The sequence below is a fragment of the Halichondria panicea genome, chromosome 6 (genome assembly GCF_963675165.1).
Source record: "Halichondria panicea chromosome 6, odHalPani1.1, whole genome shotgun sequence".
In the NCBI taxonomy this organism is placed as follows: Eukaryota; Metazoa; Porifera; class Demospongiae; order Suberitida; family Halichondriidae; genus Halichondria; species Halichondria panicea.
Window position 1 is genome coordinate 2,994,510 of NC_087382.1, and position 15,594 is coordinate 3,010,103.

The following is a 15,594-nucleotide window of genomic DNA, read 5'->3' on the forward strand; positions in this document are numbered from 1 at the left end:
TTGCCCTGTGGCTGGGTGTAACTCATTAATTGTAGACCACACCCTGATATACAATGGGTGTGGCTCATTAATTTAGGCCACACCCCAAAATAATGACTTTGGGGAAGGCTAAAAGTGATGAGGGGGGCTGATGAGAAACTACTAATTTACTTTGCCTACATGGCCTTACACTGAAATGGAAAATTCCTTTTGGGGGTTTTACAGTAACTATAGCCTCGAGACCAGGCCGATAGTATTTCAATCGGCCTGGTCTCGAGGCTAGCTGCTACCTACCAATTATTTATGGTTCGGTTAAAATTAACACAAAAGCAAGAGAAATAACTATATAATTAGATCTATAGAGATTTTTTTAAATCTTTAATTTAAACAACACAAAACTATTTACTATTCTACCATAGTTTCAGTCGATATATATATACATGACGTCTAGTTCTTGCATTATATACACGTATTAATTGAGTCTTTCATTTTCTGTAGCTGATTCTTCCAAGCAGGTATGAGAAAAATAGTAGCAATAAAAGAAAAAACAAAGGTACACAAACTGCTTAGAGCAGCTCTCACACTATGTATATACTCCATAACTTCAGCCTTACCATCGACAGGCACACCACAAAAGTAAAAGTCTAATGGCAGAGCATTGTCTGCTAAAAGGTAGGCTATGAAAGTAAACCATGTCACAATACCAGAAATACCAACTATCCACATGTATGTTGTGGATGGACCTTCTTCTCCATCAAACATGATGACTTTGTAGCAACTGCAGCAAATAGTGTATGCTGCATAAATCAGAGTAATTAACCCGGCTGCTACTACAAGAGCGATATCGGGTCCTCCGCAAAACATAGTTGACGTGCATATCATGTGCATTTGTGCAAATTCAATGAAAGTACTGTAAAAAACATCAAGGGAAACTAATTGAATAAGCATAGGTGCAGCTGTTTTCCACCAATTCTCCATACTCTTATCAGGACCCTTATCCGGACTCTTATTCGGACCCTTATCCAATCGTATGAACAAAAAAAGTGCAATAACTCCAGACACCCTCCAATATCTCAGACAATTTCTGTCACAATGACCGAGCACATTAGCATACATTTCGACCAGCTTAAAGACATTGTCTCCATAATAGTAGAAAACAGAGCCAAAAAGTACATACGACCATTGTTTTCCAATACTGATACATTCACAGCCATGGCGACATATTTCTACTACAGCATAGACACAAGCAGGTACGATAGCGAAAAAGAACCCAATAAGGGCATATGTGACAACAGTTGCTACAGCTGCACCACGTGCTGGTGGACATAGAGCCACATATGTGCCATTAGCTGATAGAGAATCAGTCGCATTTATACAATTAGGAGCTGATGCAGTCGCATTTGTACAATTAGGAGCTGATAGAGAATCAGCTACATATGTACAATTAGATGGTGGATACTCTGCTGCAATCACTTCCAAAAGAGACGTTTGGAGTGTATCCCCAAGGAACACAAGAATGAATAACCACTTGTTATTTGGTTTGTATTTTTCCACCTATATAAATAATCATAATTATATAATAGTATATACTGCATGCATGCATGAACTCACGTTAGCCATGATAAAATACTCCTTGGCTTTTCAATTCAAGTATATAGTACTGGAGTTTGCATGTAGAATCTTTGCAACACATGCAGTGTGACTGCAGAGCACTGATGTGGTTCCTTATATGGGAAATGCTCATACAATAAAAGCCCACAATGTGTACACATATTCCATATAAGGAACACGTAACGCTGGACGCTTTTTCTGGTGTGTTGCAAAGATTCTGCAAACTCCAGTATTATTCTACGCACAAAGCTGAAAGAAACAATGTCATGTATTAATAAATATATTGACAAAAAATGATTAAGCATGCAGGTGCTAGCGGGACTACACCAACCCCTCCTCTTTTCCAGCTGATGCATGCATAACATGTACAAACTCTACAGAATGCATAGCCTCCTTAACAGAGATCGAGGCTACAGAACGTGCTGCAAATCACATGAATATAATGCTATAAGGCATAATAAGCAAATCAGAATTATATTTGGTCAGTTTATATAGTTTCACAAGTTATAGAGTTCACATGAACTTTTCTTTCTCATTGGCGAGGGCCAGATGACGTATGTTACTGATACAACCAGCGGCAGCTTCTTGCAGAACAAAGTCAGTGGAACCCACCATAGGGAGCAGACACTGTGTGTGTGGGGGGGTTGAGGGTATGGGATATACGTATAGCGAAAGGTTATGACTTATATATAGTGGATTGCAGCATAGATATATTATATAGAACAGTAATTAAGAGCTAGGGATTGGATTCGACCAGGCCTTCCTGTGTAAACGGTTGAAACACTACGCGTTATGATTAGCGATTGCGAATAATTATTTTCGTGGACCGTTATGAGCCAAAACATGCAGCAAAGGACATTGCTTGACTTGGTTATGTATACCTATAAGTGCGCAGGGGGGCTTGGCCGTGATGCATTGTCAGACTTTTGGGACGAAGCATATAGACGTCACATTGATGGGTCATCTCCTTTAATTGTTACATCCAAGCTCTAACATAACATGCTATAACCAATAGAGTTTGCATAATCAACATCGAATACCGTATAGCGCTTAATTTCGCGGATTTCGTGGGTTAGCAATCCTATACGAAAATTAAGTCCACGAAATTTGTTTTTTTAATTATGCTATAACGTGCAAATATTAAAGGCGTGGCTTCGGGTAAGCAGTCATTCCGTGAACATTGTGCAACGACATGCTTTTAGAGGCCATGGATTCCACGAAACATAAGTGCCTCGAAAACTTTGCGCTATACGGTATAGTGATCCACTAGTATGGCAGTCAAGACAATGAGCATGCATGCTGCATGACTATAATAATTATATAGTCTTAGCCACATGCACCCTATATAACGCGGAGTGTTTCACGCCAACATTTTTGTGTCATGTATATAGTATATATGTATATATAGTCATGCAGCATGCATGCTCATTGTCTTGACTGCCATACTAGTGGATCACTATACCGTATAGCGCAAAGTTTTCGAGGCACTTACATTTTTGCAGTGCACTTGCAACAGAAAATTGCCAAACAGCAAAACCACAATTAGATTGCCATGCAGATATGAATTTCATTTTCATTATTATTAGGGCCAAACTGAAGCTAATACACATGCCCATGATATCATGATAAATATTTACATATATACAGGCAGGGATGGTGCCAAAAGTCAAAATTAATGGCTGCACGCTGCACTATATATATGCCTTGCAGCTCTCTTCTCACTCTTGCAGCTACCAGTATAGGTAGCGTTCTAGTGCAAAGCTAACTACTAAGTAGAGTAGCAACACTCCATAGACAAGTTTTGCTACGCACTCTTTTGAAAAGGCTGCAACGGCATTCCAAGTAAGCATAAAACTCGAGAACCAAGCATTATTTTGCAAATCCACAAATTAAAATCCAAGAAAACATGACTATAGAAACTCTTACTTGCACTTTATTCAGATACTGGCATACATCACATGACTCTAGTATACGGTACAACAGCTAGCAAAGGGCTCGATTCACTAAGTGAGTACATGCACACACACATGCACACGTACCTTAACTACAGCAGCTTCGTGCATAGTGATACAGTTATCAGGATCCTTTGAGAGCTGGTGTAGAGCACAGGCAGTGGAGCGATGGACATCCAGGTCAGGTGACTTGAGATAGGAGACAAGTGGAGCTACTGCCTCCGCCTCTCCAAATGCAACACGATTGTTACGCCATGTACAGCACCTATAAACATAACATAAGTCAATCACTTGGAAAATTGTGCAGGAAAATTCATTTAGAGAGCTATACAGAACATAAAATTACGAGCCCTCAAAAATAGCTACCAAAACAGCTGAAATTCAGAAAAAAGCACAAGGCGATTATATAATTATAGCCTTCGTATTTGTGCTACAGTGTATTGCACTAGTAGTGTACTGTCTGTACCTGGCCATGGCATCAGCAAGGTGACGTCGGAGGTGGTCATCTGTCTATGCAGGGGGAGGGGAACTAAGTAATTTGTTGCATTTTTAATATAGTATGTAGTTCAACAATCACACTGCTACACTTACTGTATGGGTCAGTTTGGCCAGTAGTGGTACCACACCGTGGTCAGTGATGACTCCTAGGTTCTCCTCATTCTTGGCAATCTTAGCAATGGCTGCACACACACTAGCCAGGGCCTCGTGGTCAGGGGACTTCAACAGCCCTACTATGAGCTCCAATCCTCCCACAAATGATCGTACCAATTCACCAGCATCCTTGGCATTCTCAATACATGGACAAATAGCCCATGCAGCACACGCTTGGACCTACGTGAAAAGAGAGGTAGTAATAAAAGAAAGAGCAGCAGTTACATACGTACACATGTTCACTGCACAGATATTGACATATATTTATTGGTTTATACGTTTGTGAACGGTAGCAATCAATGTGTTATAAGGTCAGTGTTGTGTGCTTACATCATCATTGGGTGATTTTAGTAGAGACCACAGCAACCGTACTCCATCTTGTTTGTCAATCACACTAGGTAGGTAAGTATATGAGAGCAAACATAATTATACTAGTGCTTAATCACTAGCCCTACAGCTGTGTACCCAGTGGGACCACACTGTACAACACTAGTCAACCACTATCTCTACAGCTGTGTACCCAGTGGGTCCACACTGTACACTGGTCAACCACTAGCCCTACAGCTGTGTACCCAGTGGGACCACACTGTACAACACTAGTTAACCACTAGCCCTACAGCTGTGTACCCAGTGGGACCACACTGTACAACACTAGTTAACCACTAGCCCTACAGCTGTGCACCCAGTGGGTCCACACTGTACACTAGCTACTTACAGCTGTGTACCCATTAAAAGTATAATTTTGTGTTGAGGTTGCATGACCATCATAATTATGTCATAACTTCGCTATACCTCACTGAAATTCAAAGTTTTATATACCGTTGGATTCCTTGTTAAAAAACGCTTCTATCTATAATACTATAGAGCTGATAAACTCCAACCAGCTAAAAGTTAGCATTTTCCATAGAAGTTCTTGGCATATTTGTCAACCACATAAAGCCATAATTGACGAGTAATTTCTGGGCTGAACTCACAGGAATACACTTTAGTCAACCACTATATGTAGCTACCCTACAGTGTATACAGGAATAGTCAACCACTATATGTAGCTACCCTACAGTGTACACAGGAATAGTCAACCACTATATGTAGCTACCCTACAGTGTACACAGGAATAGTCAACCACTATACCGTATAGCGCGAAATTTTTGAGGCACTTATATTTCGTGGATTGGCCTCTAAAAGCCATTTCGTTGCACAATGTTCGCGGAATGACTGCTTACCGGAAGCCACGCCTTTAAATCTTGCACGTTATGCAGGTAAAGAACGATTTTCGTGGACTTAATTTTTGTGTAGGATTGCTAACCCACGAAATCCACGAAAATTAAGCCCCTCGAAAATTTCGCGCTATACGGTATGTAGCTACCCTACAGTGTACACAGGAATAGTCAACCACTATATGTAGCTATACACCTACAGTGTACACAGGAATAGTCAACCACTATATGTAGCTACCCTACAGTGTACACAGGAATAGTCAACCACTATATGTAGCTACCCTACAGTGTACACAGGAATAGTCAACCACTATATGTAGCTACCCTACAGTGTACACAGGAATAGTCAACCACTATATGTAGCTACACCTACAGTGTACACAGGAATAGTCAACCACTATATGTAGCTACCCTACAGTGTACACAGGAATAGTCAACCACTATATGTAGCTACCCTACAGTGTACACAGGAATAGTCAACCACTATATGTAGCTACCCTACAGTGTACACAGGAATAGTCAACCACTATATGTAGCTACACCTACAGTGTACACAGGAATAGTCAACTATTAGCTACCCTACAGTGTACACAATGGGAATAGTCAACCCCCATTAGCTAAAGTCTCTATTTGGGTTGAGTTGCCCAGAAGTTATGTGGTCAATTACGGCTTTATGTGGAGTACTGATACCAGGAACTTCTATGGAAAATGCAAACTTTTAGCTGGTTGAAGCTTATCAGCTCTAAAGCATAATATAGATAGAAGCGCTTTTTAACAAGGAATCCAATGGTATATGAAACTTTGAATTTCAGTGAAGTACATGTATAACAATTAAAGTTGTGACAATTACTATCAACCTCAACACAGATGGACTTTACCTACAGTGTACACAGTGGGACCACACTGTGCACTAGTCTAGAGTAAAATGTTCGTTCAAGTGAGGGAAAAGGGGAAAAGGGTTGTACGGTTGAACATGTATTAAAGCTATACAATGTAACGTACGCCATGCTCTCCTGGTCCAGTGCACAAGCACCCACAGCATTGGTGGTGTTGATGAGGAGTGGTTGATTAGTGCCTGTGAGTAGCTGAACGAGAGGGGCTACCCCACCAACCTTGCGTATGACCACTCTACTGTCAGCATATCGAGAAGCACACTCTCCCAGAGCACCCACCACATTCACCAGGACCTGCATCAGGAGGATAATAATATTATTCATTGCTGTAGCTAGATAGTAAACACAGTTATTAGGTTTCAGTTTCATTGTAGTACCTCTTCAGGTTGATTGCCCAACAGTGATACCAGTTGCTCAACTGCTAGCCTCGATTCCAGGCTGATTAAAATACGTATTAGTAAAACCAGTAGGTTTTACATAGGATTGGCAGTAGGTTTGCCCGTGTTTAGCAATATTTCAATTATTTTGACTCATGTTCAAACTGTTCTATCTCTGCAGGGAAAGGCCACATCAAGGAACTGGCTGAACAGATAGTTTATTTAGCCTTTTCTCTCTTTGTATCTCTCATTTCATAATCCATGAACATTTTAATGAATGAATATTGTCATTTTAAAAATTGCACTATTTCGAAGTTTCACCGCTCTTTGTCTGACTGACTAAGTAAGTAAGTAAGTAAGTTTCTTGCCCAGCATTTGCTCCAAGTACAGCCATCTCCAGGACATTCTGCACAGGGTTTCCAAACGACTACAACCTGGATTACAAAGCGCTTCTTCAGATTTGCGATTGCTTCCACGAGGCAGATGACCTCTCAGTCTCTATTTCTCTTACCTAGACAATTCCGCCATCTTTAATGACTCAGCAATTTGCGTTGGGGCAATTGATAGGCGTGGCTAATAACCGTGCGCCTAAAATCAGCAGTGCTTTTCCAATTCCAGAGCCTGAGGTGTTGCTTTTCTTCACACTGTTCAGCTCTAGCTCCCTTTCTCTGACAGGCATGCTATATGGCAATATGCACTGGCTAGATATCATGCTCTTAAAATGGCTGTCATTTAATACTGATTCACAAATTCAACATATCAAGCAATGTTACTCATTATTAGTCCAGAGATATTCTAGAAGATATCTGATTATAGTCCTGTCTTCTCTTCTTTAACTTCTGTACTGCCTCTTGACGTTCCACTTATGCATGTCATGATACGTAAACTGCACTGAAAAAGAAAGGGAATCCGACTAGAAAAACATTTGCAATGTGAAAAATTACTAGGATTGGCCAGGGGAACCACAAAAAAGCGTGGAAACAAGAAATCCGACGAGAGCATAACTCCAATCCGTTACAACGTCATGAACATGTACAATACATAGTATAATAATAGACTGTGTTCCAGATCCATCTACCAGCTTCCATCCACCACATCATTCCATGCAGGTCACCAGTACGGTCTGTGTATGTTACTACGCATGGATGGACTGTGTGTACCTACTGGTTTTACTAATTAGGAACATCAATTCATCACAATCATCATGATTATGTGCCCGCACTTTCCAAAATGGGATAAATATATAGGGATTGGTCATCATTCCACCAGTAAAAATTGCGTGGCATATTGGCTGGGAAAACATGGGGAAACTACCAGTACATGTGATTGACGTTGTAACGGATTGGAGTTATGCTCTCGTCGGATTTCTTGTTTCCACGCTTTTTTGTGGTTCCCCTGGCCAATCCTAGTAATTTTTCACATTGCAAATGTTTTTCTAGTTGGATACATATATAGTATTTTAATCGGCCTTGAATCGAGGCTACTCAACTGCTTGCAACTCTTTGAACCTAAAAAATTAGCAGTAAAATCGATTTATAGATATTGTCTGTGACTCATTGTGGCTTGTAAGTCAACCCATGCAGCCGGTGACCACACCTCCAACAGTACAGTCGCAGTCCCAGCACTGATTAATAGAACGAAGTTGGTGACCTAGCGTTATTTTAAAGACAACTCGGTCTAGCTCAGTCAGTGAAATATCCTATGACTCATTGGCTTTAATTTAGCATCTTTATTTCAAATATTTATTTCGTAATTTAAAGTCGATAATTATATTAATTATCACACAGATAACGTTGACATAATTATGAATGCAATTATGAACCGTATGTGTTTAAGGTTGTGTGCTTACATCGATCATCATTGGGTGATTTTAGGAGACCACAGCAATCTAATGTTTTTATTTATAATTATTGTCAATCCAGAGTTAATCACTATTTCTAAAATGTACTGTTATAGTTGTTTCAGGTTGCTGCCTGGGATCAACATGCACCCCTCACCGGAGTACAAATTAGCGATCAATTGAGCCTCGTCCGATTGATGCACCAATTGACCACCTTTAGACAACTTTAATTCTTCCTTCATGCACCACTATCGCCATCAACTGAGTAACAGCTTTCATATTTTCATTCAAAGTAGCCACCACATCTGATTTAGCCTCCTTTGATTTAGCGATTGATCGAGCCACATATTTAGCTACCACATGAACAATCGATTGAACTATCCCTTTGACTAAATATCTTCCAAATTTACTTTGAATATATAGATCCCCAATATCATGTCTGATGATTTTATGCTTATATGTTATGCATTCCGGTATGCCATAAAGCATGCATATAACTATAGATAAGGCACAATGCTTAGAATATAGCTCTTGTAATGTGCAGACGTTGCATATATACATGTCAACACATGCAAGCATATAATTTATATTATAGCTTCAAATTATAGACGATAAAGTCATTACAATTATTATATACGTCATAATTATAATAAAATATACACTCTCTTATACTTATATGCTATTAAAACGTTTTCTCCAATTAAAGTTGTAGATCTGCAATACAACTAACATAAATTATAACTATTGAAGGATCACAATTAAAACACATGCTCTAATTTAAATATCTTATAGACTCTATACTGTCTATCCAGAGTCAATCATGCATGCAGTCTGTCTGTATTATATTACAGTTAAGTCAACCATTTTCTTTATCAAAGTATTCATCGATTCAAATGCAGATTTCTGTTCATTAGTCAATTGCAAGTGCTGTACAAGTGCAGTATTCAATTGCTGTGCAGCATCATTCAATTGCTGTGCAACATCATTCAATTGCAGTGTTTCAACATCATTCAATTTCTGTGCAGCATCATTCAATTGCTGTTCAGCATCATTCAATTGCTGTGCAGCAGCATCATTCAATTGCTGTGCAGCATTATTCAATTGCTGTTCAGCATCATTCAATTGCTGTGCAGCATTATTCAATTGCTGTGCAACATCATTCAATTGCTGTGCAACATCATTCAATTGCTGTTCAGCATCATTCAATTGCTGTGTTTCAACATTCAATTGTTGTGCAGCATCATTCAATTGCTGTTCAGCATCATTCAATTGCTGTGCAGCATCATTCAATTGCTGTGCAGCATCATTCAATTGCTGTGCAGCATTATTCAATTGCTGTGCAACATCATTCAATTGCTGTGCAACATCATTCAATTGCTGTGCAGCATTATTCAATTGCTGTACAGCATCATTCAATTGCTGTGTTTCAACATTCAATTGCTGTTCAGTATCATTCAATTGTTGTGCAGCTACATTCAATTGCTGTGTTGCAGCAACATTCAATTGCAGTGCAGTACCATTCAATTGTTGTGTTGCAGCACCAATCAATTGCTGTGTAGCATTCTTCAATTGCTGTGCATCATCATTCAATGCATCATCATTCAATGCATCATCATTCAATGCATCATCAATCAATTGCTGTGCAGCATAATTCAATCGCTGTCTAGCAGTATTCAATTTATCGTGTGCATCATCAAATAGAGATTGTGCAACCGTCTTCAATGTCTGCAGTTGTGCATCATCCAATAAAGCATCATTCCATTGCTGTTGTGCATCCAATCCCTGTGCAGCATACAATCCACCCACCAATTTAGCCACCTCTATGCTGTGATTACTCATTGCAGTCTTGAAATCAGAGTATTTCAATGGAGAGGACTGATCAGCAGCCTTTAATTTAGCCACTGATATAGCTACCGAATGAACAATCGATTGAGCCATCTCATTGTCCTTTGTATTCAATAGAGTATTCAAATCATTCTCCAATTGAGTTGCCAATTGAGCCTGTGTTATGCGCCGCTTACCTATACATGTACATGTTCTATATATATACAAGCATTCAGGCACGAAAAAAAGACTAAGTACAGATATGGCACAAGTACCGCTTAGAATAGCTCTCACAAGATTTAAAGTGTTCATAACTGCAGCCATTTCAACATCATCATCGACAGACACCCAACAAAGAAGAAAGTTTAACGGAAGAAGTTTGTCTGCTAAAAGATAGACTACAAAGATCAACCCTATTGCAACACCGAGAAGCCATTTACAGCAGCTGCAGCACTTATCCTTATACTTAGTGCAACTGTGGTAAATAGAGTATATTGTATAAAGAATTGCAATGCCGAAAATTACCCCAAAAAAAGCTTGATCAACTACTCTGCAAAACATAGTTGGCGTGGATATCATATTGATGCGAGCTACTTGAAGCAAAGCACTGTATAAAACATCAAGGGGAACCAATTTAACGAGCATGTCTGCAACTGGTCCCCACAAATACATGGATTCACTATTTGGCTGCCAGTCAATATTGCTGATTAGTATAAATGCAAAAAGTGCAGCTACTGCAGATGCTCTCAGCCATTCGTCCGATAAAACAAGAGCATTATTATCAGTAATATTACCCTGAGTTGTATTACTGGCACCAGACAAGTCGACCACCTTGGTGATATTGTTTCCATAATAGTAGAGAAATGGGCCAAAAACAGCGCAAAAACCCGGTTTAAAAAACTTATCCCAGAGTTTATTGATTAAATCAATGAAATCCTTCTTCACACGTGTACAGTCTGTACAGTCATAACACTTTAATAGTGGTTTACAGACACATTTAGAAATACAGTCACGTGCACAATACTCTTCTGTTACTAAAACATAGAAACATCCTGGAAGGATAGCAAGTGCATAGCCTACAACCAAGAATGCAATTAAATTTGGTTGAAACGCATCATATTCTGGTAGAGATATTGCTGCAATCAATTCCAAAATAAAAGTATGGATCATATCCCCAAGGAGCAAGAAAACAAATAACCAGTTGCTACCTGGTTTTTGAGCCTGCAATTAATACAACGCATATCATGATTGATGAAAAAAGTACGGAATGCACTCACAGTCATGATCAGATCCCAAAACTTTACAACTGTACTTTAGATTAGCTTGTCAAGCAGTCAGTATAAGCAGCACATGCAAGATACTTATTATTATACTCTTCAGGAAATTCAACTGACAGCAAGAGACACTATACATGCAGCCTTATATACATGTACAAGCAGACCTATATACAGGAAGTGTCTTAATGCATGAGTGTTTCCCACCATAATTAGATAAAGATGTAGATATAATTATACGTAGATGTGACATTAAATGCACTATGAAAGTAAACACGTGGACAGATTCTAACCACAACATGAATATATACGATCTTAAGCGAAAGAAAAATAGAACAATCTAGTTAAATCTTCATACAGCATAATTATGCATACAGTTGCTGAAGTCTCGGGGTTCACATGAACTCTTCTTTCTCATTAGCCAAATAGCAGAAATTAATACCCGCGAAAATATGTCACCTTAAGGTACTGTCAGGAGTACTCCTGCATGGTACCGTATAGCGCAAAACTTTTAAGGCACTGGAAAAGCACACATAGATAGAACAGTATAACTGCATGTTCTAATACTAATGGCATTTCATTGTATTATGAGTTGACTGCATGCTTATACCGGAGACACTCTCAGGCCACGCTTTCAATCTTTGCACGTTATAGGAGAATTTTCGTGTGGGATTGCTAACCTACGAAAGCAGCGAAAATTTCGTGATACATATACGGTATATATATACCTACCTTAACCACATACACCCAGATACGTATACTATATGATGCATGGCATAACTTTGAGAACATGATATCATAATTTTATTGCACACTGTTAAAAATGTATAGTTACAATAGCACCTCGAGTGCTATGCCAACACTCACCTGATTAATGGCATTAGGTGGGTGTTGACATAATAGCACGTTACAATAGCACTCAAGATACTATTGTGCCAACACCCACCTAATGGCATTAGGTGGGTGTTGGCACTCAAGGTGCTATTGTAACTATACATTTTCAACATTAGTAATGTGTGCTATCACAACACTAGGAGTGCAGTTGTAACTGCTACATGTTACCAGAACAATAAAGAGTGCTAATATACACTTCTATTAAAGTGCTTGTGGAACACTTTAAATAGGATTTATAAAAGTATAACTGTCAAACTACTGTGCATGCATAGTTTGTTTTGTCCTATTAGTCTATATAAAGTCAGCCCGTCGTAGGGATCGAGGAGAGACTGTGTGTGTGTGTGTGTGTGTGTGTGGGTGGAGGGGTTAATTATGGTGTGTTGTGTGTGTGGGTGGAGGGGTTAATTGTGGTGTGTTGTGTGTGTGGGTGGCTGGTGGGTTGTGCATGTGGGTAAACGTTTATGTATTATTATGTATTACGACACTCCTTATATACAAGCAGACCTATACACAGGAAGTGTCCTAATGCATGAGTGTTTCCCACCATACTTAGATAAAGATGTAGATATAATTATACGCAGATGCGGTCTAGAAATGCATTATGAAAGTAAACACCTGGACATTAAATGCACTATGAAAGTAAACACACGTGGACAGATTCTAACCACAACATGAACATACGATCTTTAAACGAAAGAAAAACAGAACATTCTTATAGTACATCATAATTATGCATACAGTTGCTAAAGTCTCAGCGTTCACATGAACTCTTCTTTCTCATTAGCCAAATAGCAGAAATTAATACCCGCGAAAATATGTCACCTTAAGGTACTGTCAGGAGTACTCCTGCATGGTACTGATATAGCGCAAAACTTTTGAGGCACTGGAAAAGCACGCATATATAGATAGAACAGTATAATAGCATTTCGTTGTATGGTGAGTTAACTGCATGCTTACCGGAGACACTCTCAGGCCACGCTTTCAATCTTTGCACGTTATAGGAGAATTTTCATGTGGGATTGCTATCCTACGAAAGCAGCGAAAATTTCGCGATACATATACCGTATATATATATATATACCTATATACCTAGCCTCGATTCCAGGCCGATTAAAATGTACGTATTTTAATCGGCCTTGAATCGAGGCTAATACCTACCTTAACCACATATACCCAGATATGCTGCATGGTATAACTTTGAATATAATAAGAACATGATATCATAATTTTATTGCATGCATGCACTGTTAAAAATGGGTAGTTACAATAGCACCTTGAGTGCTATGCCAACACTCACCTAATGGTGCTATCACAACACTAGGAGTGCAGTCGTAACTGCTACATGTTACCAGAACAATAAAGGTGCTAATATACACTTCTATTAAAGTGCTTGTAAATAGAATATTTATAAACGGTCTACTGTGTGTGTGTGTGTGTGTGTGTGTGTGTGTGTGTGTGTGGTGTGGAGGGGTTAATTGTGGTGTGTTGTGTGTGTGTAGTGTGGAGGGATTAATTGTGGTGTGTTGTGTGTGTGGGTGGAGGGATTAATTGTGGTGTGTTGTGTGTGTGGGTGGAGGGATTAATTGTGGTGTGTTGTGTGTGTGGGTGGAGGGATTAATTGTGGTGTGTTGTGTGTGTGGGTGGAGGGGTTAATTGTGGTGTGTTGTGTGTGTGGGTGGCTGGTGGGTTGTGCATGTGGGTAAACGTTTATGTATTATTATGTATTACGACACTCCTTATATACAAGCAGACCTATATACAGGAAGTGTCCTAATGCATGAGTGTTTCCCACCATAATTAGATAAAGATGTAGATATAATTATACGTAGATGCGTTCTAGAAATGCATTATGAAAGTAAACACCTGGACATTATGACATTAAATGCATTATGAAAGTAAACACCTGGACATTATGACATTAAATGCATTATGAAAGTAAACACCTGGACATTATGACATTAAATGCATTATGAAAGTAAACACCTGGACATTATGACATTAAATGCATTATGAAAGTAAACACCTGGACATTATGACATTAAATGCACTATGAAAGTAAACATGTGGACAGATTCTAACCACAACATGAAGATATGATCTTTAAACGAAAGAAAAACAGAACAATCTTATAGTTAAATCTTCATACATCATATGCATACAGTTGCTGAAGTCTCAGGGTTCACATGAACTCTTCTTTCTCATTAGCCAAATAGCAGAAATTAATACCCGCGAAAACATGTCACCTTAATTAAGGTACTGTCAGGATTATTCCTGCATGGTACTGTATAGCGCAAAACTTTTGAGGCACTGGAAAAGCACGCATAGATAGAACAGTATAACTGCATGTTCTATCGCATTTCATTGTATTGTGAGTTGACTGCATGCTTACCGGAGACACTCTCAGGCCACGCTTTCAATCTTTGCACGTTATAGGAGAATTTTCATGTGGGATTGCTAACCTACGAAAGCAGCAAAAACTTCGCGATACATATACGGCATATAATTATACCTACCTTAACCACATACACCCAGATACGTATACTATATGCTGCATGGCATAACTTTGAGAACATGATATCATAATTTTATTGCATGCCACTGTTAAAAATGTATAGTTACAATAGCACCTTGAGTGCTATGCCAACACTCACCTGATTAATGGCATTAGGTGGGTGTTGACATAATAGCACGTTACAATAGCACTCAAGGTACTATTGTGCCAACACCCACCTAATAGCATTAGGTGGGTGTTGGCACTCAAGGTGCTATTGTAACTATACATTTTCAACATTAGTAATGTGTGCTATCACAACACTAGGAGTGCAGTTGTAACTGCTACATGTTACCAGAACAATAAAGAGTGCTAATATACACTTCTATTAAAGTGCTTGTGGAACACTTTAAATAGGATTTTATAAACACCCCACATACACTGGCATAAATTAGTAAGAATTACTATACGTACAAATCTACTACCGTATAGCGCGAAATTTTCGAGGCACTTATATTTCGTGGATTGGTCTCTAAAAACCATTTCGTTGCACAATGTTCGCGGAATGACTGCTTACCGGAAGCCACGCCT

General features: G+C 39.0%; 3 protein-coding genes across 3 annotated transcripts; all 3 read right to left on the bottom strand.

Annotated features, from left to right (window-relative positions):
* Positions 1-309: 309 nt before the first annotated feature.
* LOC135337407 (uncharacterized) lies at positions 310-1,683 on the bottom strand. The gene is made up of 2 exons (XM_064533339.1): positions 1,591-1,683; positions 310-1,533 (listed from the first exon to the last, which is right to left on the bottom strand). Exons 1-2 carry the CDS (start codon positions 1,597-1,599, stop codon positions 439-441), a joined length of 1,104 nt encoding a protein of 367 aa, XP_064389409.1. The 5' UTR covers positions 1,600-1,683; the 3' UTR covers positions 310-438.
* A 372-nt stretch (positions 1,684-2,055) lies between these two features.
* On the bottom strand, positions 2,056-7,208 carry LOC135337197 (outer dynein arm-docking complex subunit 2-like). Its single transcript, XM_064533096.1, has 8 exons — positions 7,192-7,208; positions 6,681-6,741; positions 6,413-6,597; positions 4,524-4,587; positions 4,134-4,373; positions 4,009-4,052; positions 3,630-3,807; positions 2,056-2,217 (listed from the first exon to the last, which is right to left on the bottom strand). The coding sequence occupies exons 1-8, from the start codon at positions 7,206-7,208 to the stop codon at positions 2,104-2,106; spliced, it is 903 nt and encodes a 300-aa protein (XP_064389166.1). The 3' UTR covers positions 2,056-2,103.
* Positions 7,209-9,170: 1,962 nt separating this feature from the next.
* Positions 9,171-11,755, bottom strand: LOC135337405 (uncharacterized). The gene is made up of 2 exons (XM_064533337.1): positions 11,622-11,755; positions 9,171-11,565 (listed from the first exon to the last, which is right to left on the bottom strand). Exons 1-2 carry the CDS (start codon positions 11,625-11,627, stop codon positions 9,361-9,363), a joined length of 2,211 nt encoding a protein of 736 aa, XP_064389407.1. The 5' UTR covers positions 11,628-11,755; the 3' UTR covers positions 9,171-9,360.
* Between the last annotated feature and the right edge of the window lie 3,839 nt (positions 11,756-15,594).

Coding starts and splice junctions, on each gene's coding strand:
- LOC135337197 (XM_064533096.1), bottom strand. Junction 4,588..6,412: donor CTGGACCAGGAGAGCATGGC/GTACGTTACATT, acceptor TTACCTACCTAG/TGTGATTGACAAACAAGATG. Junction 3,808..4,008: donor CTTGCTGATGCCATGGCCAG/GTACAGACAGTA, acceptor TTATGTTTATAG/GTGCTGTACATGGCGTAACA.